At 40.8% G+C, this 21,310-nt stretch overlaps 1 protein-coding gene across 1 annotated transcript in view; it reads left to right on the top strand.

Annotated features, from left to right (window-relative positions):
- Window positions 1–21,310, top strand: part of RGS6 (regulator of G protein signaling 6) — a 573,125-nt gene that overhangs the window by 376,006 nt on the left and 175,809 nt on the right. The window contains exon 3 of the mRNA XM_060004290.2: window positions 14,699–14,798. Within this exon, the coding sequence (XP_059860273.1) occupies window positions 14,699–14,798 (100 nt within the window). The remainder of the gene's footprint in view (window positions 1–14,698; window positions 14,799–21,310) is intronic.

Here is a 21,310-nt window from a genome sequence, read left to right as displayed (position 1 = left end):
TGAATGCTTCTTTTACAATTCGTGTTTGCAACATTTTCTTCCTTAGAGAAAAATGCCGTTTGCAGATGTGAAATTATTCTGATTGTCTAATCGCTGTTGCATTCCTCGGCAATGCAGAGTTAAATGATGCATGAAATCACCTGTCAGCCCCCATTAGATGGGGCTGTGTTTACATACCCAGAGGCGGCCTGTGAATTATTTAAGGAAAGGGGCTCTTGGCTCTGCATCCGGCTAGACACGGTTCAACCCGAGTTACTTTGGAGGTGCCGTTTGTGGCCCCAGCTTCCACTTGGCTGCGGAAACCGTCTGACAGACACTGCGGGCTGCTGCCAGCACCAGCTCTCCTTGAGGACAACTTGAACTTAGCTCCTACAAGGTCCAGATGGCTTGCAAACTACAGAGGAGCTTTGCAGAGTCCCGAAAGCTTCTCCAAAAAAGGAAGTTGGCAATGTTTCAGTCCGGGTGGTAGGTTCGCCCTGACACTGTGGACTCAAGGATTATCGTTGGGGTTTCAGAGAGTCCATTTAATAACACCACCAGTCCCCATCTGGATTTGGAACCAATGCGAGAGGGAAAGAGAGAGGAGTAGAGGCAGGTGAAGTTCAAAATAGCACCTGTATTACTGAATGACCTGTCAGAGAACATGGGGGACAATGGCACTGGACATCCTATGAACCCCAGGATGGACGCACACTTCCTCACCCGGTGCAGGAAGCCATAAGCCTCACCCCGTGGGGCAGGATCCTGGCACCTTTTACCCTGGGGCAGGGAGCAGAGATGAGCCATATTTTCTGTAAGTACCAGGCTCCCAAGAAGCAGCAGCCAGGGACCAATTTTGTGGCCCATACAGTCGGCCCTCCGTGTCAGTGGACTTCTGTTCTAGGTTGGTTGAACCCACGGATATGGAGAGCTGACCGTATACAGCATTTTTAGGTAAAGGACTTCAGCCTCCTCAGATTTTGCTATCCGTGGGGGTCCTGGAGCCAGTCCCGTGTAAATACTGAGGGATTATTGTACCCATCTTTCAGGTAAGTTTCTCCCTCTCCCAGGAGAAGAGAGAGGGTAGAGGCTGTGGCAAAAGACAGAGGCATCTGGAGGGGAGCCTTCGCCTGGGAACGCAGCATTCCTTGCAGGTCCTAAGGGGACGGGTCAAGCTGAAGATTTGGAGGAAGGAGATTATATAGAGCTGGAGAGGATTTTGGAAGCCATGAAATGCTTTTATTTGCAGAAGGAAACTAGGCACGGGCTCACCCATGGTTATACAGCTCGCTAGGAGCAAGGCTGAGTTCCGCATGGCCCCCTCCTGTGGGGGGGCCATCAGTGCAGAACAGCTGATGGATGGCACAGCAGAGGGCTCTTCACCCCAGAACCTCACCATGGAGGCCCATACTGCCTCTTGGTCCATGGGGGTTCCACCCATTGTGGGTCTCAGACCCCAGTCCCACCCCCATCACATCTACCCCCCCCCCAGAATGGGATAGGCGTAGAGGATGCACAGTCATCTTCTATTCGTAGCAAATTATAATTTACTTTATTATCATGAAATTGAGTCACATAAAGGTCTTTGCTGATGCTTTGTCCTTGAGCTTTTTCAACTCTGAACAGTTGGGAATATAACCAGCTCTTGCCTGAGCCATAGGGCAGCTCCGGGGGAGGCAAAGGAAGGGAGGGGACCTAATCGGTATGTCATTGGGAGGATGCTGTTGCCTCCCAGTTGGATGGGGATCATTGTCACGCCTGCTTCTGCAGATGCTCAGACTTCTAGGCAGCTCTGTGGCTTCTTTCTCTCCTCCGGACACAGTCCCCGCTGCTCTATTTACCTCATTGATAATTCCCGCTGTCAAAATCATATTTCTCGCAGCCACTCACTGTGTTGCTTGATTTGTACACTGTCTTTTGCTGGTGTCAGGGGCTCAAACCGCAGACTGCTTTGGCTTGGGCTCCCACAGAGCAGCCGCGCCCTGTGCTAGAGACCCAGGAAAGGGCCCTTCCCAACGTGCCTTGTGACCATGGGGAGGCGACACCTTTGCCATCATACTCCCTGAGGGCTCTCGTGCTCTCCCCGCCAGAGAAGGCACTGAAAGCTAAACACCTACTGGCTGAGTTTTATTTCTAGCCCTGCAAGGTAATAAGTTCACACACACACACACACACACACACACACACACACACACACACACACACACCAGATTTCTACTCCCATCAAATCTTGGCACCCCAGAATGACCTACATGTGGGCAAAGGCTTTTTATCTGTCAGAACTCATTGTCAGATGGAAGTTTTCTCTCTCTCTCTCCGCTGCACACACATTATCACAAATGCAGGTACCATTTTCTCTCCTTGCCAGTCCCCGCCCCTAAACCCTCCCCCCCTCCCCTACACCCCAGGCTCTTGAATGCCCCAGGAGAATGTCTGAGACCAGCATGTAATTGGTGTCCAAAAGGAGGCCCCTGGGGGACAAAAAGGACATTTTCTAGGGCACTCACCCATATATTTTTTTAATATTTAATTGAAGTACAGTTGATTTACCATGTTGTATTAGCAGGTATACAGCAAAGTGATTCAGATTCTTTTTCAGATTCTTTTCCCATATTACAGAACACTGAGTAGAGTTCCCTGTACTACACAGTAGGTCCTTATTGATTATCTGTTTTATATATAGTAGTGTGTATATGTTAATCCCAAACTCCTAATTTATCCCTCCCCACCCATGTTTCCCCTTTGGTGACCATAAGTTTCTTTTCTGTGTCTGAGTCTATTTCTGTTTTGTAAATAAGTTCATTTGTATCAATTTTTTAGATTCCACATATAAGTGATATCATATGATATTTGTCTTTCTCTGGCTTACTTCACTTAGTACGATAATCTCTAGGTCCATCCATGTTGTTGCACAAGACATGATTTCATTTTTTTTATGGCCACTCACCCATATTTTTAATGGTGCTGTCCTTCCCCATAAGGCCCAGTGTGGGAAAGCCCTCCAGCCATGCCAGAGCCCACCTGCCCTGAGGCTCAGGCTGAACCCCTCTTCTCTCCAGGGCAATGGGGCCTAGGAGCTGGGCCAAGAACGCCTCCTCCCAGCTCTTGAAAGAGCGTCCACGTACGGCTCATTTGAACCCTGCACTAACCTGGAGCCGCAGGCAGGGCACAGAGGTGAAGGCCTCACAGTAGGCAAGTCGGGGAGTGTTTCTCCTTCCCTACTCCTCCACCCCTCGCCTTGGAATCATCATTCACCTTGAAGGCAGAAGGGAAGACGCCTGGTCTGGATTGGCCTGGAAACACCCAGAAATCCAAATAGAACCCACAGAGGCACTTGGATTTCAGGAAAATGAGGGATGTCTGTCTTAAACATTCTCTGCAAAAGTGTGTTCCATGATGGAGCTCACCTAGCTCATTTATAAGGCGACTGAGAGCCTCAGAGGGGGCGTGATTTCCTTGTGACAAAGCAAGGGTAAGAACCACATGCAAAAAAGCCACTCTGAAGGCTTTTTGAGATAAGAACTTCACCTCCCTGCCCGCCCCACCCACCCAATTAAGCATCTCCCCACCCTCCCGGACACTCTCCCCCTGCGGCCTGGCAATCTCAGGCTTCCCCTGGCTCTAGAGGGGCCCTTGCATCCCACTCCCACCCAACCCCTTCCACCCGCAGCCCCTCACCCGGGCCTACCCACCTTAGAATTCAAGCCTCAGACTCCACCCCTCCTCCCACACCCCCAGCTCCCCCTGTCCCCAGCATTTAGGGTGACCCTGCTCTATGGGTTTTTTTCTGGTGAGAGTTAGCTCATCTGATGGACTAACACTTTCTGGGAGGCCACAGGTAATAGGTTAATAGGTTTCCATTCCAAGCTTAGTTGCATTTTAAGAACTGAAAGTGAATCCAAGGGACCAGGGCCTTGGCTCAAGAAGTGCTTCTAGAGCTTGGCAGTGGCAGATCAGAATAGTTTTTTAAGGAACCTCCATACTGTTCTCCATAGTGGCTGTATCAGTTTACATTCCCACCAACAGTGCAGGAGGGTTCCCTTTTCTCCATACCCGCTCCAGCATTTATGGTTTGTAGATTTTTTGAGGATGGCCATTCTGACTAGTGTGAGGTGATACCTCACTGTAGTTCTGATTTGCATTTCTCTAATGATTGATGATGTTGAGCATCCTTCCATGTGTTTGTTGGCAATCTGTATATCTTCTTTGGAGAAATGTCTATTTAGGTCTTCTGCCCATTTTTGGATTGGGTTGTTTGTTTTTTTGATATTGAGCTGCATGAGCTGCTTGTATATATTGGAGATTAATCCTTTGTCAGTCGCTTCATTTGCAAATATTTTCTCCCATTCTGAGGATTGTCTTTTCGTCTTGTTTATGTTTTCTTTTGCTGTACAAAACCTTTTAAGTTTCATTAGGTGCCATTTGTTTATTTTTGTTTTTATTTCCCTGTCTCTGGGAGATGGGTCCAAAAGGATCTTGCTGTGATTTATGTCATAGAGTGTTCTGCCTATGTTTTCCTCTAAGAGTTTGATAGTGTCTGGCCTTACATTTAGGTCTTTAATCCATTTTGAGTTTATTTTTGTGTATGGTGTTACAGAGTGTTCTAATGTCATTCTTTTACATGTATCTGTCCAGTTTTTCCCAGCACCACTTATTGAAGAGGCTCTCTTTTTTCCATTGTATATTCTTGCCTCCTTTATCAAAGATAAGGTGACCATATGTGCATGGGTTTATCTCTGGGCTTTCTATCCTGTTCCATGGATCGATATTTCTGTTTCTGTGCCAGTACCATACTGTCTTGATTACTGTAGATTTGTAGTATAGTCTGAAGTCAGGGAGCCTGATTCCTCCATTTCTGTTTTTCTTTCTCAAGATTGCTTTGGCTATTTGGGGTCTTCTGTGTTTCCATAAAACATGTGAAAATTTTTGTTCTAGTTCTGTGAAAAATGCCATTGGTAGTTTGATAGGGATTGCACTGAATCTGTAGATTGCTTTGTGTAGTATAGTCATTTTCACAATGTTGATTCTTCCAATCCAAGAACATGGTATATCTCTCCATCTGTTTGTATCATCTTTAATTACTTTCATCAGTGTCTTATGATTTTCTGCATACAGGTCTTTTGTCTCCTTACTAGGTTTATTCCTAGGTATTTTATTCTTTTTGTTGCAGTGGTAAATGGGAGTGTTTCCTGAATTTCTCTTTCAGATTTTTCATCATTAGTGTATAGGAATGCAAGAGATTTCTGTGCATTAATTTTGTATCCTGCTACTTTACCAAATTCATTTATTAGCTCTAGTAGTTTTCTGGTAGCATCTTTAGGATTCTCTATGTATAATATCATATCATCTGCAAACAGTGACAGTTTTACGTCTTCTTTTCTGATTTGGGTTCCTTTAATTTCTTTTTCTTCCCTGTTTGCCGTGGCTGAAACTTCCAAAACTATGTTGAATAATAGTGGTGAGAGTGGAGAACCTTGTCTTGTTCTTTATCTTAGTGGAAATGGTCTCAGTTTTTCACCATTGAGAATGATGTTGGCTGTGGGCTTGTCATATATGGCCTTTATTATGTTGAGGTGAGTTCCCTCTATGCCTACTTTCTGGAGGGTTTTTATCATAAATGGGTGTTGAATTTTATCAAAAGCCTTCTCTGCATCTATTGAGATGATCATATGGTTTTTCTCCTTCAATTTGTTAATATGGTGCATCACATTGATTTGTGTATATTGAAGTATCCTTGCATTCCTGGGATAAACCCCACTTGATCATGGTATATGATCCTTTTAATGTGCTGTTGGATTGTGTTTGCTAGTATTTTGTTGAGGATATTTGCATCTATGTTCATTAGTGATATTGGCCAGTAGTTTTCTCTTTTTTGTGACATCTTTGCCTGCTTTTGGTATCAGGGTGATGGTGGCCTTGTAGAATAAGTCTGGGAGTGTTCCTGCCTCTGCTATATTTTGGAAGAATTTGAGAAGGATAGGTGTTAGCTCTTCTCTAAATGTTTGATAGAGTTCGCCTGTGAAGCCATCTGGTCCTGGGCTTTTGTTTGTTGGAAGATTTTTAATCACAGTTTCAATTTCAGTGCTTATGATTGGTCTGTTTATATTTTCTATTTCTTCCTGGTTCAGTCTTGGAAGGTTGAGCTTTTCTAAGAATTTGTCCATTTCTTCCAGGTTGTCCATTTTATTGGCATATAGTTGCTTGTAGTAATCTCATGATCCTTTGTATTTCTTCAGTGGCAGTTGGTACTTCTCCTGTTTCATTTTTAATTCTATTGATTTGAGTCTTCTCCCTGTTTTTCTTGATGAGTCTGGCTAATGGTTTATCAATTTTGTTTATCTTCTCAAAGAACCAGCTTTTAGTTTTATTGATCTTTGTTATCGTTTCCTTCATTTCTTTTTCATTTATTTCTGATCTGATCTTTATGATTTCTTTCCTTTTGCTAACTTTTGGGTTTTTTTGTTCTTCTTTCTCTAATTGCTTTAGGTGTAAGGTTAGGTTGTTTAGTTGAGATGTTTCTTGTTTCTTGAGGTAGGATTGTATTGCTATAAACTTCCCTCTTAGAACTGCTTTTGCTGCATCCCATAGGTTTGGGGTCATCGTGTTTTCATTGTCATTTGTTTCTAGGTATTTTTTGATTTCCTCTTTGATTTCTTCAGTGATCTCTTGGTTATTTAGTAACGTTTTGTTTAGCCCCCATGTGTTTGTGTTTTTTACGTTTTTTTCCCGGTAATTGATTTCTGATCTCATAGCATTGTGGTCAGAAAAGATGCTTGATAGGATTTCAGTTTTCTTAAATTTACTGAGGCTTGATTTGTGACCCAAGATGTGATCTATCCTGGAGAATGTTCCATGTACACTTGAGAAGAAAGTGTAATCTGCTATTTTTGGATGGAATGTCCTCTAAATATCAATTAAATCTATCTGATCTATTGTGTCATTTGAAACTTGTGTTTCTTTATTAATTTTCTGTTTGGTTGATCTGTCCACTGGTGTAAGTGAGGTGTTAAAGTCCCCCACTATTATTCTGTTACTGTTGATTTCCTCTTTTATAGATGTTAGCAGTTGCCTTATGTATTGAGGTTCTCCTATGTTGGGTCCATATATATTTATAATTGTTATATCTTCTTCTTGGATTGGTTCCTTGATCATTATGTAATGTCCTTCCTTGTCTCTTGTAACATTCTTTATTTTAAAGTCTATCTTCTCTGATACGAGTATTGCTACTCCAGCTTTCTTTTAATTTCCATTTGAATGGAATATCTTTTTCTGTCCCCTCACTTTCAGTCTGTATGTGTCCCTAGGTCTGAAGTGGGTCTCTTGTAGACAGCATATATATGGGTCTTGTTTTTGTATCCATTCAGCAACCCTGTCTTTTGGTTGGAGCATTTAATACATTCACCTTTAAGGTAATTATTGATATGTATGTTCCTATTACCATTTTCTTAATTGTTATGGGTTTGTTTTTGTAGGTCCTTTTCTTCTCTTGTGTTTCCCATTTAGAGAAGTTCCTTTAGCATTTGTTGTAGAGCTGGTTTGGTGGTGCTGAAATCTCTTAGCTTTTGCTTGTCTGTAAAGCTTTTGATTTCTCTGTTGAATCTGAATGAGATCCTAGCCAGGTAGAGTAATCTTGGTTGTAGATTCTTCCCTTTCATCACTTTAAATATATCATGCCACTCCCTTCTAGCTTGTAGAGTTTCTGCTGAGAAATCAGCTGTTAACCTTATGGGAGTTCCCTTGTATGTTATTTGTCATTTTTCCCTTGTTGCTTTCAATAATTTTTCTTTGTCTTTAATTTTTGTCAGTTTGATTGCTATGTGTCTCAGCATGTTTCTCCTTGGGTTTATCCTTTATGGGACTCTCTGCGCTTCCTGGACTTGGTGGCTATTTCCTTTCCCATGTTAGGGAAGTTTTCGACTATAATCTCTTCAAATATTTTCTCAGGCCCTTTCTCTCTCTCTTCTCCTTCTGGGAGCCCTATAATGCGAATGTTGTTGCGTTTAATGTTGTCCCAGAGGTCTCTTAGGCTGTCTGCATTTCTTTACATTCTTTTTTCTTTATTCTGTTCCACGGTGGTGAATTCCACCTTTCTGTCTTCCAGGTCACTTATCCGTTCTTCTGCCTCAGTTATTCTGCTATTGATTCCTTCTAGTGCAGTTTTCATTTCAGTCATTGTATTGTTCATCTCTGTTTGTTTGTTCTTTAATTCTTCTAGGTCTTTGTTAAATATTTCTTGCATCTTCTTGATCTTTGCTGCCATTCTTTTTCTGAGGTCCTGGATCATCTTCACTATCATTATTCTGAATTATTTTTCTGGAAGGTTGCCTATCTCCACTTCATTTCATTGTTTTTCTGGGGTTTTATCTTGTTCCTTCATCTGGTACATAGCCCTCTGCCTTTTCATCTTATCTATCTCTCTGTGAATGTGGATTTTTTTCCACAGGCTGTAGGATTGTAGTTCTTCTTGCTTCTGCTGTCTCCTCTCTGGTGGATGAGGCTATCTCATATGACAATATTTTTATATTACTTTATAAGTTTACCTGCAAACTCCGGAACTCCACACTCCAGAGGCCCACCTTTTCACGTTCTGCCTCTCCCCTTCCGCACCATGTATCTTTCTAAATTATAGTTTTATCCAGATATATGCCCAGGGGTAGGATTGCAAGATCATATGGTAGCTCTATTTTTAGTTTTTTAAGGAACCTCCATACTGCTCTGAGTTTGGATTTTTTAAAACTTTCCGTCAAAAGCATTCTAGGCTGATACAGTGATTCAAAAGTAAGTTTAACTGAATACAAATTAGCAGGCATTGCAATCATTGTCATAGCACAAGGAATCTCAAAAGTCTGCTCCTGACATTGAAATCAGTCTTTTGAATGGGATGGAGGAAAAGGGCGGAAGTCTTGATGGTTCCCCCTCTGAGGGTCTCTGAAAGTGTATTCCTTAGTGTTTCTAGCTTCTTTGGAACTCATACTTGGCTCTGCTGTCTCCAACACAGCCTACATCCCTGAGTCTTTCTGAAATTTAATAGTCCATGATGAAGAGGAACAGATTCTCTCTTTTACCTACTTTTTGTAACCATAGAAACTAAATCGGTGCCTGGCACTTTGTAGATGCTCATTAAATGTCCACTAAACCAGTAGGTGAAGCTGAGGACATTTAAATGTTGAGAATAGCAGTGTGCGGTGTTTTTAAAAATAAAAGTGAGAAATGGCCTGATCTTATGGCACACATATGGGACAGACCATACTCAGTGAAGCATGCCCATTTTGGATTAAGAAATATGATTATCATTTACCAGCTCTGATTCCTGCTTCTGGGCTGATAAGATGTGTCCAAAGATTCATTTTCACTCATTTGCAGACACCAAAACAGAAGGGGTTTTTCAAGAATGCAGGAGATGAAGTAACAGTCATTAGTAGCTAGAAATAGGCAACTGATTGCTAAGTCAAGATGAAATGCTTCAATAAAAAAGACCTTCATGCCTGAGGCATACTCTGCCTTCTTTGCTGAAGTCGTGGTGGACTCTTTTTTTAATAATGGCAACATAGTTTGCCTATTCTTGATGTTTTCTAATCTTCCACTGAGGAAAGATTGGAGGAGCTAAATAAATTAGTTATCAGATAATTAATTTACACAAACAAAACTAATATTGGCCCTTAGTCATTTCTGTTAGGCATGCCATCTATCCAAACAGAGATGGAGCTGGGCAAGAAACGCCAGTGTCAAGGCCTCTTTGGATCATGTCTCTGTCTGACTTCTGATGCCATCTGTCTGAAATGATTTCTAAAAACATCAAAACTCCCTGGTCCTGCCCAGCACCTTTCCCCCACCTTGTACTGCTCAGCACTGGGAAGCGTTCTGCATGGTTCCACCTGACAGACGGGCAGAATGGTGACCCAGGGGCCTGATTACTGGTCCTATTCCTTCCTTGCAGACACAGCTTTGCATTTGTCAAGTTAGAGGAGTCTCTCATGTTTTAGAAATAGAAATCTTAGTTTAGCAACCAGAGCTATCGCTGTAGAGATGAGGGAAGTGAAGTCCAGAGAGGTTAAGTAGCTTGTCCAAGGTCAACACAGCAAAACAGTGAAGCTGAGGCTGGCATTTCTCTCGGGCCTCAGACCAGTGTTCTTCCTACTGTCCTTCTGTGGCTTCAGTTTGTAAATGGAGGATTGCTTCTCCCCACTCCTCTCTTATACCCCATGGCTCTTGCAGTGAATTATGTCTACTGTCCTCATAATATTCCTCATTTCAAAGAAAACCCACTCTATGGTACAGTGCTTTCCACTTTTCCTGCTGTTTGGAAGGATGTTTTACCTGCCTGTCAGTGCTGAGCTCTGAGCTCCTTAGAGAAGGGCATTTGGTTGTTGTGAGCCATCCAGGCAGAACTGGCCGAGCTGGCCACGTGGTTTCTCCGCATCACTTGGCTGTCAGATAAGGGCCACCTGCTTATTGATTGGCACAGTGTAACTTAGGTCCAACATGCTCCCTGATGACACAGAACTTCAGGGAATTGATGTTGCTCTTCCTCAGGAACAAAAGGTACCAGAAGTTAGAGGGAACTGAACAGTCAAGAAAACAAAAGTATATACCTCCCATCTCCCCATTCCCAACCCAGGAGCTGTGATCTGCCAATAGAGGATAAGTCCAACCAAGCCCCTGGGACAAAGAGAGAAAATGCTGAGCAACCAGACATCAACAGTCATTGGGCCAAAATAAACCTTGAGATGGTTGAGAATCTGATTATCTGGATCAATTTCTCTTTTTTCTCCTTTATCCTCTTAGGACTGAACTAAACGTTCCCTTTAATGCAAACAGTATTAAGTGCCTTGTATCTAAAAAGCATGTTGGCAGGCACTGGTTGAGGATAAGAGATGAACCTTAGATTTGATAGACAGAGCTTGGGCATTGGAGACAGGAAGACTTGGGTAAGAATCCTGGCTTTGCCACTTAATAGCTGTGTATCCTTGGATAAATGACTTAACCTTTCTGAGCCTTAATTTCAATATCTTTGTTAAATAAATTTTAAGACTGAGAAAAGTATCAGATAATTGATTTAAAATACCTAGGACAGTATTGATCATAACATAGATGTTCTGAAAATGTTTGTCATTATAATTTATATAAGCTCCTGGGAGCCCACTTTTGATCTTTTGGTAGGTCTGTACTCTTAGCATTTCGCCAGAAACCATGAAAAAAATTTCAGAGACAGTATTATTAGCTGATGTCACAGTGGACCATGCTATGGAATCAAACTCAGCTATCACAAATTTGCCTGACATAATATTGGTAGAATACACCCTAAGAATTTTTAAGCACATGGTGAATGGTGTAGATGGAATTTCTGCATTCTTTAAAAGGGTTGGATTCTAGGATGCCCTACCTCTAAGGTTTATTGATTCTTATTATTTGTTGTGGCTTCATCAATTTTGACAAATGCATTTTTTTCAGAGCCCTGTGTATCAGTCAGCTAGAGCCACAATTTTTCTGCATAGCAAATCACTCCAAACTCAGTGGCATACAACAATAAACATGCGTTTCTCGCTCATGAGTCTGCAGGTCAGCTGAGTTTTGACTGTCTAGCTATGGGTTGGGTCCCTTCTGCTCTAGATGTCTCTCACCTTCCTTGGAACAACTATCTGATGCAGGAGGGCCAGGGAAGCGGGTAAGCATCACCATCCAGGTGCATTGAAAGCCTCTGCTCACATCACATTCAATAACATCCCATTAGCCAGGCAAGTCACATGGCTAAGCCCCAAAGTCAAGAAGCAGACTTTCCACCCACCATGAGGCCAGAACAAGGATCTGGGTGTCTATTAATTCTGGGAAGGAGTCAAGAATTAGGGATCAATGAAACATTTTTCTACACCTCTGATGCTGTAAACTATTGCTAGAACGTTATCCCCTTTCTGGACATTTAAGGAGATTGTCCTTTGGATCTAGCTGTAACCTCTGACGAGTGATCTACCTCTTGGTACATTGTGGGCCAACATAAGAGGATAGGTCTTCTTCTTTAGTAGACAGGTCCTTTTAAGATTCAATGGTGTGATAAAGCAACTAAACAGAGCAGAGGAAAAAACAATCATGGAGATGTCCTCTGTCAGTTTTTAAATCCAGTCCACATCAGAACAGACTGGAACCTTTACCAACTAATGTCAAGTCAGGGGTCTAACTGAATTGAAATATTGGCTTTCCTCCAATTCCCAGTGATTTTCTGGCCATTTCGTAAAAAGCAGCAATGTAACTGATACTTCTGGTTTCACATAGCACACTAGATCAAAAGCATAGATTACTTTGAAAATCTGATCATTTTTCTAGGAATAACTCTCCTTAACTATCAGTAAGTAATAAATACTCAAACTACTGTGAATCGTTGAGTTGAGTTTAGAGGACAAAAGGTGGGGCTCTAGCTGAGACTATTAACAAGAATGTGGTTGAAATTCCTCCTTATCCTGTCATCTAACAGAATACAGGTCTTCAGAGAATGACCCTTTTTCCTGGTGTGATATATTCAACCACTGCCTAAGGGCAGGGAGCTTAAGATTGCTTCTCACTATCAGTTCTTCTCTGGGAAACCAAGAAATATCCAGGGGAGAATGGTCTTCCTGCTTGGCTGCTCCGCTGAGACTCTTACTGGGTGACAGAGCACCCCAGGGTTTAGAAGCCTGATCTCTGGGATATGTGGCTGGGTTCAAGCTCAGATCCACCACTGGGTAGCTGTGTGACCTTGGGAAGGTGGTTTAATCTCTGTGCTGTCACTGATGCTGCTCACAGATGGTCCTCTCCCCTCTCTTCCTGGCACCCAGAAGACTGGACCCCCTGGTTCCTTTGTGGTTGGGTGGTGACTCGTCCTGTCCAAAGAAATGTGATATTATTATAGTAACGTCTGGGCTATAACATGCAACAACTCATGCAAGAGTCTCCAGAATTCTCTCTTGTCTCTCTAACACAATGAGCAACAACATTCGAGATGGTGGCTACTCCGTCAGCCTCGGTCCCAGGGTAACTGCACTGAACAGAGTCCTCCTGGTGATCTCCGATAGACTTGTAGCATGAGAGAAAAATAAACTTGGTTACATTAAACCATTGTGATTTCGAGGGTTATTTGTTACCACAGCTTAACTTAGTCTACCCTGATGGATACACCTCACTAAATCTCAGCTTCTTTATCTGAAAATGGGGATAATAGTGGAATCTAGGCTATGAAGTAATCATGGGAATTAAATAGGATAATATATCTATAGTACTTAGAATCGTACCTACATAATACATTCTTAATATATTTTGGCTATTATATATTATCATTATTATTATGTTATATCTTATGCTAACTTTGTCTCTAACAAGTTACCTATTTCTTTCAAATAAGTTGTTAGTCATGTGATTTGAGAAACTTACTCACAAATTGCTATACTAGTACATTAGACTAGGTGAACTCCAGCTTTAAATGTCTAGACTTAAAATTATGTGACTCTACTCTGGAAGCACTCAGAGAATCCATCCTGATGTTTCAAATACATTCTGTTGCTCAGGGGAACAAAATATGTGATAAAACTAAGCACTATCTTCTTCCCTTTTCCAGTTGCCCTTCCCTACCACTCAACAAACAAAAAGATCTATGTCCTTTTTACAGTTTGCTCTGTATCCTATTCCGAATATTTCTGCCCAGGAAATTGCATCTGGCTTGTAAATTCTCAGCTACAGATTGGTTTCCCAGTTTAGGCACCTACCTCCTTGGTAGTCCATCTTCTCTGTTCTGTTTTCAGTCTATGTACACAGTATCTTGTCTCGTCAATACAATTTCACCTGGCTCCAAGCCGTAGCCCACCATGGTCTTTCTCATGATAGTGTGGTCTTCTCTAGTCCAAAAGGAGAGGATCCTGTTCTTTTTTTTCTTCAGTACGCGGGCCTCTCACTGTTGTGGCCTCTCCCATTGCGGAGCACAGGCTCCGGACGTGCAGGCTCAGTAGCCATGGCTCACGGGCCCAGCCGCTCTGCGGCATGTGGGATCTTCCCAGACCGGGACACGAACCCGTGTCGCCTGCATCGGCAGGTGGACTCTCAACACTGCGCCACCAGGGAAGCCCGAGGATCCTGTTCTTGTTCCATCTTAGTCCTGGCTAAAGATGACCCCCCTCGTGCCACCACTCACAACCGTGACACTTGTCCTCCAACTTCTCCAGATCAGCACTTTCCATATCTTGATTTATACTCTTTTATTTTTTCCCCGATGTGACTCTGGCTGAATCCTTCTCTGGTCCCAGAGGCAGCCCCGCCTATACTTCTAACAGCAGCATGTTAATATGTTAGGTTAAACTATAGGAAATTGCCATTTTTAGGTTGAATGTGGAAACTTCATATGGTTCAACCTATATATAAACCCAATTCAGGAAAGAGGAGGAATTTCGTCACATACATATTGAATTGCATGTTGGATCCAATCCTGTCAAGAATTTCTTTCTCCTTACTTGCTGAACTGGGAGCAAGCGGTTATTCTTACAGACCATGCTTTATGCTATTATATATAACCCCCTGGCCTCCCTCTCCCCAGCACTTGGCCCATAGCAGATCCTGCTACTAAGTTTACTGGCTGAGGCAGAGGCTTTTCCTAATACCTCTTATTGGCATCCATGTGCCCACATTTTGGCTGTTTATAAAGGTACTGTTTACTATTACTTTGTGAGATACAATAACTCTTCTTTGCTTTCCTCTCTTTCAGATTGAAGACATCATTACAAAGATGCAAGATGACAAGACAGGTGGTGTGCCTATCAGAACAGTCAAGAGCTTTCTCTCCAAGATCCCCAGTGTTGTCACAGGTAAATGTTCTCCTTACAAGATGTTGATGGCAACAAGGAAGTGTTGCTGAAGTGTTGTGTAGCTTTGACTGTGACCTGGGAGGTGTCTAATAGTTTGTGAATAGCAAAGATGATATGTTCACCGTGCTTCTTATATAAAGTCAAGCTCTGATCCTGGTTTCTAGGAAGAAGCTACTGTTTGCCAGTCATTAAGAATGGTCTAACCATGACCAGCCTATGGTTGAGGCTTCTGGAAAGAAACAAACTCCTTAATAAACTGGCTAGCCCATCAGCCATTTGGCCTATGGGGTGTACACAAGCGCAGAAATATTAAAGAAATTATTTTAGTTTTAAACAAGCTTTAAAAAAAAGTCTTATGGGGCTTCACTGGTGGCGCAGTGGTTGAGAGTCCGCCTGCTGATGCAGGGGACACGGGTTCGTGCCCCGGTCTGGGAAGATCCCACATGCCACGTAGCGGCTGGGCCCGTCAACCATGGCCACTGAGCCTGCGCGTCTGGAGCCTGTGCCCTGCAACGCAAGAGGCCACAACAGTGAGAGGCCCGTGTACCGCAAAAAAAAAAAAAAAAAAAAAAAAAGTCTTATATTCAAATTCTACAAAATGCTTTATTGTGTTTTAACTCATTGTACTTGAACTCTTGAAAGAAGTGGTTTTAAAATGTTTTTCTGCATTACTTCGGGGTTTTTGTGTGTTTTCTGTGCTCAAATATCTCTTTAAAAATTGTTAATTGTGAAATCTATCAAACACATCCGTATAGTTTCAAGAAGAATAGAACAGGTCACATGTACCACCATGCTGCTTCATAAAGAACACATCCTCGGTACCTTAGATCCTCTAGGGAACGTAGTGGATGGCATCTACCTCCTTTTCCACCAGAGGAACCACTATCTACTTTTATATTAAGCAAATTGTTGCTTTTCCTCACAATCTTTCCACATAGGTGTGTATCCTTTACTATCCAAACCAATAACCAAATAAATTAAGATAAAATTTTAGATGATTCCCTAACTATCAAAATCTAGCTATTTGCTTTCCCATTTGGGGGAAACAAAAGGACTAAGTTTCTACTGCACACCAATAGAATGGCTAAAATAAAAATGCTGACAATACCAAGTGTCAGTGAGGTTATGGAGCAACTGGAACTGTCATATGCTGTTGGTGGGAAGGTAAAATGATGCAGCTACTCTGGAAGTTTCTTACAAAGTTAAACATATCCTTACCATGTGACCCAGCAATCCCACTCCTAGGTACTTATCCAAGAGAAATGAAAACTTACCTTCAGACAAAAACTTGTCAATATTCGTAGAAACTTTATTCATCATCTCTAAAGACTGGAAACAACCCAGATGTCCTTCAGTGGGTGAATGAATAAACAGACTGTGGTACATCCATATCCAGCAATAAAAAGGAGAGAACCATTGACGTATGTACCAACTTGGATTAATCTCGAAGTCATTTGTCTGAATGAAAAAAATCCATCTCAGAGGGTTAGATACTATATGAATCCATTTGTAGGACATTCTAAAAAATAAATAAACCAAAAAAAATAACTATAGTGATAGAGAATGGATCAATAGTTGCCAGGGATTGGGAGTTGGGGGAGTTTTGGAGTGACGTAACAGTTCTGTATTCTGATTGGGTTAGTGTTGGTGACATGAATCTATACATAGGTCAAGATTCATAGAACAGCACACCAAAAAAACCCCAAAAGAGTCAATATACTATATGTTACTTTAAAAAATAAATGTACTCAGTTGAGATACCCATAAGTATCCCAACTTATTATTCAGACTGTCACTGTCTGAACTCAAGTACCAAGTAGGTTTGGGTAATGAAAGATGCTTGCATTCTTAGTATTCTCTCATTCTGAAATTTATATAAATGGAATTATACCCTAATATTGGCTAGTATATATTATATTTTTTCACTCATTTCTGGATTTTGCTTGATAAAATGTTGTTCAGGATTTTGTATCTATTTTCGTGGGCAAGATTGGTCTGTTGGTTTTCTTATTTACCCTGCTTGCTGGTTTTGGTACCAAATTTATGCTAGTTTCAGTACCAAATTTATGCTAGTTTCATAAGATGAACAATGGCATATATCTCTTTCATTGACATTGTGGTGTTCTCTGAAAAATAATTTTACCTTTAGTCTAGCTTTCAGGTGTTTATTTCAATTATCCTATTTTTATTTATTAAAGTTCCATCTGGTTCTTCTTTCAGTATACCTGGTCATTCACTCAACAAATATTTACTGGGTATTTACCATTTTCTAAGCATTGTTGGGCACTGGGGATTCAGAAGTAAATGAAACAGGTCAGAATTTCTGCTCTCATGGAATTTAGATTCTAGTAGAGGAGATAACAAAATAAATAAGGAAAATTTGCAGAATTTCCATAGTGATAAAGACCAATGAAGAAAATAAGTATGAAAAGGGGATAGGAGTGTTAAAATTTTGGAACTAGTGACCAAGCAAGAACTTCCTGAGAAGGTAACATTTGAGTAAAGGTGGACGGAGATGAGGGGTTGCATTATGTGGATATTGAGGGAACAAACATTCCCGAAAGCCAGTGCTAAAACTCCAAGGCAGGCATGTTCCTGGTGTTTTGAGGAACTAAGAAGAGGGAACTAGAATACAGTGAAGAAAAGAAAGGATAATAGAGATGAAGTCAGAGTGATAATGGTGAGCTAGATCGTGTAGCGTCTTGGTCATTATAAGGCCCCCGGAGGACTTTGAGCATGGGGTGACATGCTTTGACTTATATTTCAACAGGATCACTCTGTTGCTTTCTACGTACTCTGGGGAGTTGGGAGGTTAAGCACCAGATAGGAGGCTATTGTAAAAATGGTGACTCAGACTAGGCTGTCAGCATTGGAGATATGTGAAGTGGTCAGATTCCAATTCAAGCTTAAAGGCAGAATAGTATTTGCGGATAGATCTGATGTAGAATATGAGAGAAAGAAAGGAATTGATGATGACTCTACACTTTCGGGCTTGAGTGACTAGAAGAACAGAGTTGCCATTAAGTTCAATGACAAAGACTGTGAGTGGGGCAGGGGGGTTGTTTGTTGGTTTAGCTGAAGTGTAAGAAATAAAAAAATTTATTTTTATTTTTTAATTGAAGTACAGTTGATTTACAATGTTGTGTTAGCTTCAGGTGTACAGCAACGTGATTCAGTTATACATATATATGTATATTATTTTATTATTATTACAAAATATTGAGTTATTAAAAAATATTGAGTTCCCTGTGCTATACAGTAGGTGCTTGTTGGTTATCTATTTTATATATAGTAGTGTATATATGTTAATCTTAAACTCCTAATTTATCTCTCCCCGCCCTTTCCCCTTTAGTAACCATAAGTTTGTTTTCTATGTCTGTGGGTCTATTTCTGTTTTGTAAATAAGTTCATTTGTATCATTTTTTTTTAGATTCCACATGTAAGCAATATTATATGATATTTGTCTTTCTCTGTCTGGCTTACTTCACTTTGTATGATAATCACTGGGTCCATCCATGATGCTGCAAATGATTATTTCATTCTTCTTTATGACTGAGTAATATTCCATTGTGTATGTATGTGTATGTGTGTGTGTATATATATATATATATATATATATATATATATATACCATATCTTCTTTATCCATTCATCTGTCAGTGGACACTTAGGTTGCTTCCATGTCTTGACAATTGTAAATAGTGCTGCAATGAATATTGGGGTGCATGTATCTTTTTGAGTTATAGTTTTATCTAGATATATGCCCAGGAGTAGGATTGCAGGATTATATGGTAACTCTATTTTTAGTTTTTTAAGGAACCTCCATACTGTTCTCCATAGTGGCTGCACCAATTTACATTCCCACCAGCAGTATAGGAGGGTTCCTTTTACTCCACACCCTATCTAGCATTTATTATTTGTAGACTTTTTGATGATGGCCATTCTGCCCAGTGTGAGTTGATACCTCATTGTAGTTTTGATTTTCATTTTTCTAATTAGTGATGTTGAGCATCTTTTCATGTGCCTCGTGGCCATATGTATGTCTTCTTTGGAGAAATGCCTATTCCGATTTTCTGCACATTTTTTGATTTGGTTGTTTGTTTTTTTAATATTGAGAGGTATGAGCTGTTTGTGTATTTTAGAAATTAATCCCTTGTCAGTTGCATCATTTGCAAATATTTTCTCCATTCAGTAGGTTATCTTTTCATGTTTATGGTTTCCTTTGCTATGCAAAAGCTTTTAAGTTTAATTAGGTATCATTTGTTTATTTTTATTTCCATTATTCTAGGAGATGGATCCAAAAAGCTATTGCTGCAATTTACGTCAGAGAGTGTTCTGCCTATGTTTTCTTCTAGGAGTTTTACAATATCTGGTCTTACATTTAGGTCTTTAATCCATTTTGAGTTTATTTTTGTATATGGTGTTAGAGAACGTCCTAATTTCACTCTTTTACATGTAGCTGTTCAGTTTTCCCAGCACCACTTATTGAAGAGACTGTCTTTTCTCCATTGTATATCCTTGCCTGCTTTGTTGTAGATTAATTGACCATAAGTGCATGGGTTTATTTCTGGGCTTTCTAACCTACTCCATCTATATGTCTGTTTTTGTAAAAACTTAATTTTTAGACATGTCAAATTTTAGGGACCTATTATACATTCAACTGGAAATAACAAGTAGGCACTTGGGTTTGTGGATCTAGATTTTTCAGGGAGAGTTTGAGCTGGGACATAAGTCATTGGCATATGGATGGTATTTAAAGCATGGAATTAATGAGCTCACCAAAGGAGTGAGTGTAGGTAGAAAACATAGTCCAAGTCCTAAAACTTGGGATACTCTAGTATATAGAGGACATGGAGAAAAGAAGAAATCAGCAAAACAAATTGAGAAAGAGTAGCTGGAGACAAGGAATATCAGGAGGATATATGGTTTCTTGGAAGCCACATTTTCTAGAAAGTATTTCAAGGAAGAGTAGAGTTGATCTACTATATCAAATGTAACTGATAGTCAGGTAAGATAAGGACTGAGACTCGACCACTGAATTTAGCAACATTGACTTCACTGCTGACCTTGATAAGTTCGTGTTCCGTGAAGCATTGAGAGCAAAAAGCCTTACTGGAGTGGGTTCAAGTCAGAATGGGAGGAGAGTGAGTTGAGGTAGTGAATATTATTAGCCTTCGTAGGAGTTTTCCTTAAAAGAAAGAAGTGCAGTAGTATCTAAATGGGTAAATGAGATTAGAATATGTAGGTTTTCTAATTAATATGAAAGTCACAGTATGTTTGTATGATGATGAGACTGATTCAGTAAAGAGGAAAAAATGGTGCAGGAGAAAGAGGGAAAATTCAAGGACTGATTTCGACAAGGAGGTAAGGGATTGAATCTGATGCACAGGTACATGGGTAGGTTTAGCTAGAAACATGTACAGTGTATTCATAGGAAGAGGAGGGAAGCATAGTAAATGCACAGAGGTACAAATAAGCATAAAGGGGTGGTGGGAGCTTGTAGAAGTTTTCTTCTAATTGTTTAAATTTTCTTAGTAATATGGGCAGCAAAGACAGTAGAGATGTTAAAGGACTGGGAAGAGATTAGAAGCTATGAATTAGTCATTTAGGAGAGTAAAGAGATTGGACTAGGGAAACAGAGTTTTGACTTCTAGGTAGCTTAAAGACCCTCTTGGTTATTATTAATATTTATGAATTTAAAGAGAGGCAAATCTTTCTCCAGCCGCATTTAGCTCCCTTGATTTCAGGCATGTATCAGGTAGAAAATTAGACTTCATTAAGTCCTTAAAAGGCTAAAGCAAGTATGAGAGTGTTATAAATCAAAAGAGAGGCAAGAGAATAACTAAAATGATTGACCATTAAGTTTTTTATTAAACATTAACTCACTGTATTTTTTTAAATTAATTAATTAATTAATTAATTTTGGGCTGCATTGGGTCTTCGTTGCTGCATGCGGGCTTTCTCTAGTTGGGGCGAGTGGGGGCTACTCTTCGTTGTGGTGCGTGAGCTTCTCATTGAGGTGGCTTCTCTTGTTGCTAAGCATGGGCTCTAGGTGTGCACGCTTCAGTAGCTGTGGCTCACAGGCTCAGTAGCTGTGGCGCACGGGCTTAGTTGCTCCGAGGTATGTGGGATCTTCCTGAACCCGGGCTCGAACCCATGTCCCCTGCATTGGCAGGCAGATTCTTAACCACTGTACCACCAGGGAAGTCCTGACCATTAAATTTTTTTTAACATCTTTATTGGGGTATAATTGCTTTACAATGGTGTGTTAGTTTCTGCTTTATAACAAAGTGAATCAGTTATACATATGTTCCCATATCTCTTCCCTCTTGCGTCTCCCTCCCTCCTGACCATTAAATTTTAACTGACTAAGGAGGGAAGCGAGAACATGAGATGGTAAAGAACAGTGAAGAGTAATGATTACAATAAATTTGTAGGTTCCAATGACAAAGGAATTTCGGAACTGGAGGTGAGAGAAAGAGGGCTGGAAATATATGAGGTGGTGATTAGAT

Source organism: Delphinus delphis, chromosome 2 (assembly GCF_949987515.2).
Source record: "Delphinus delphis chromosome 2, mDelDel1.2, whole genome shotgun sequence".
NCBI lineage: Eukaryota > Metazoa > Chordata > Mammalia > Artiodactyla > Delphinidae > Delphinus > Delphinus delphis.
Note: the sequence above shows the minus strand (reverse complement) of the source record. Positions and strands in the feature narration are given on the sequence as shown.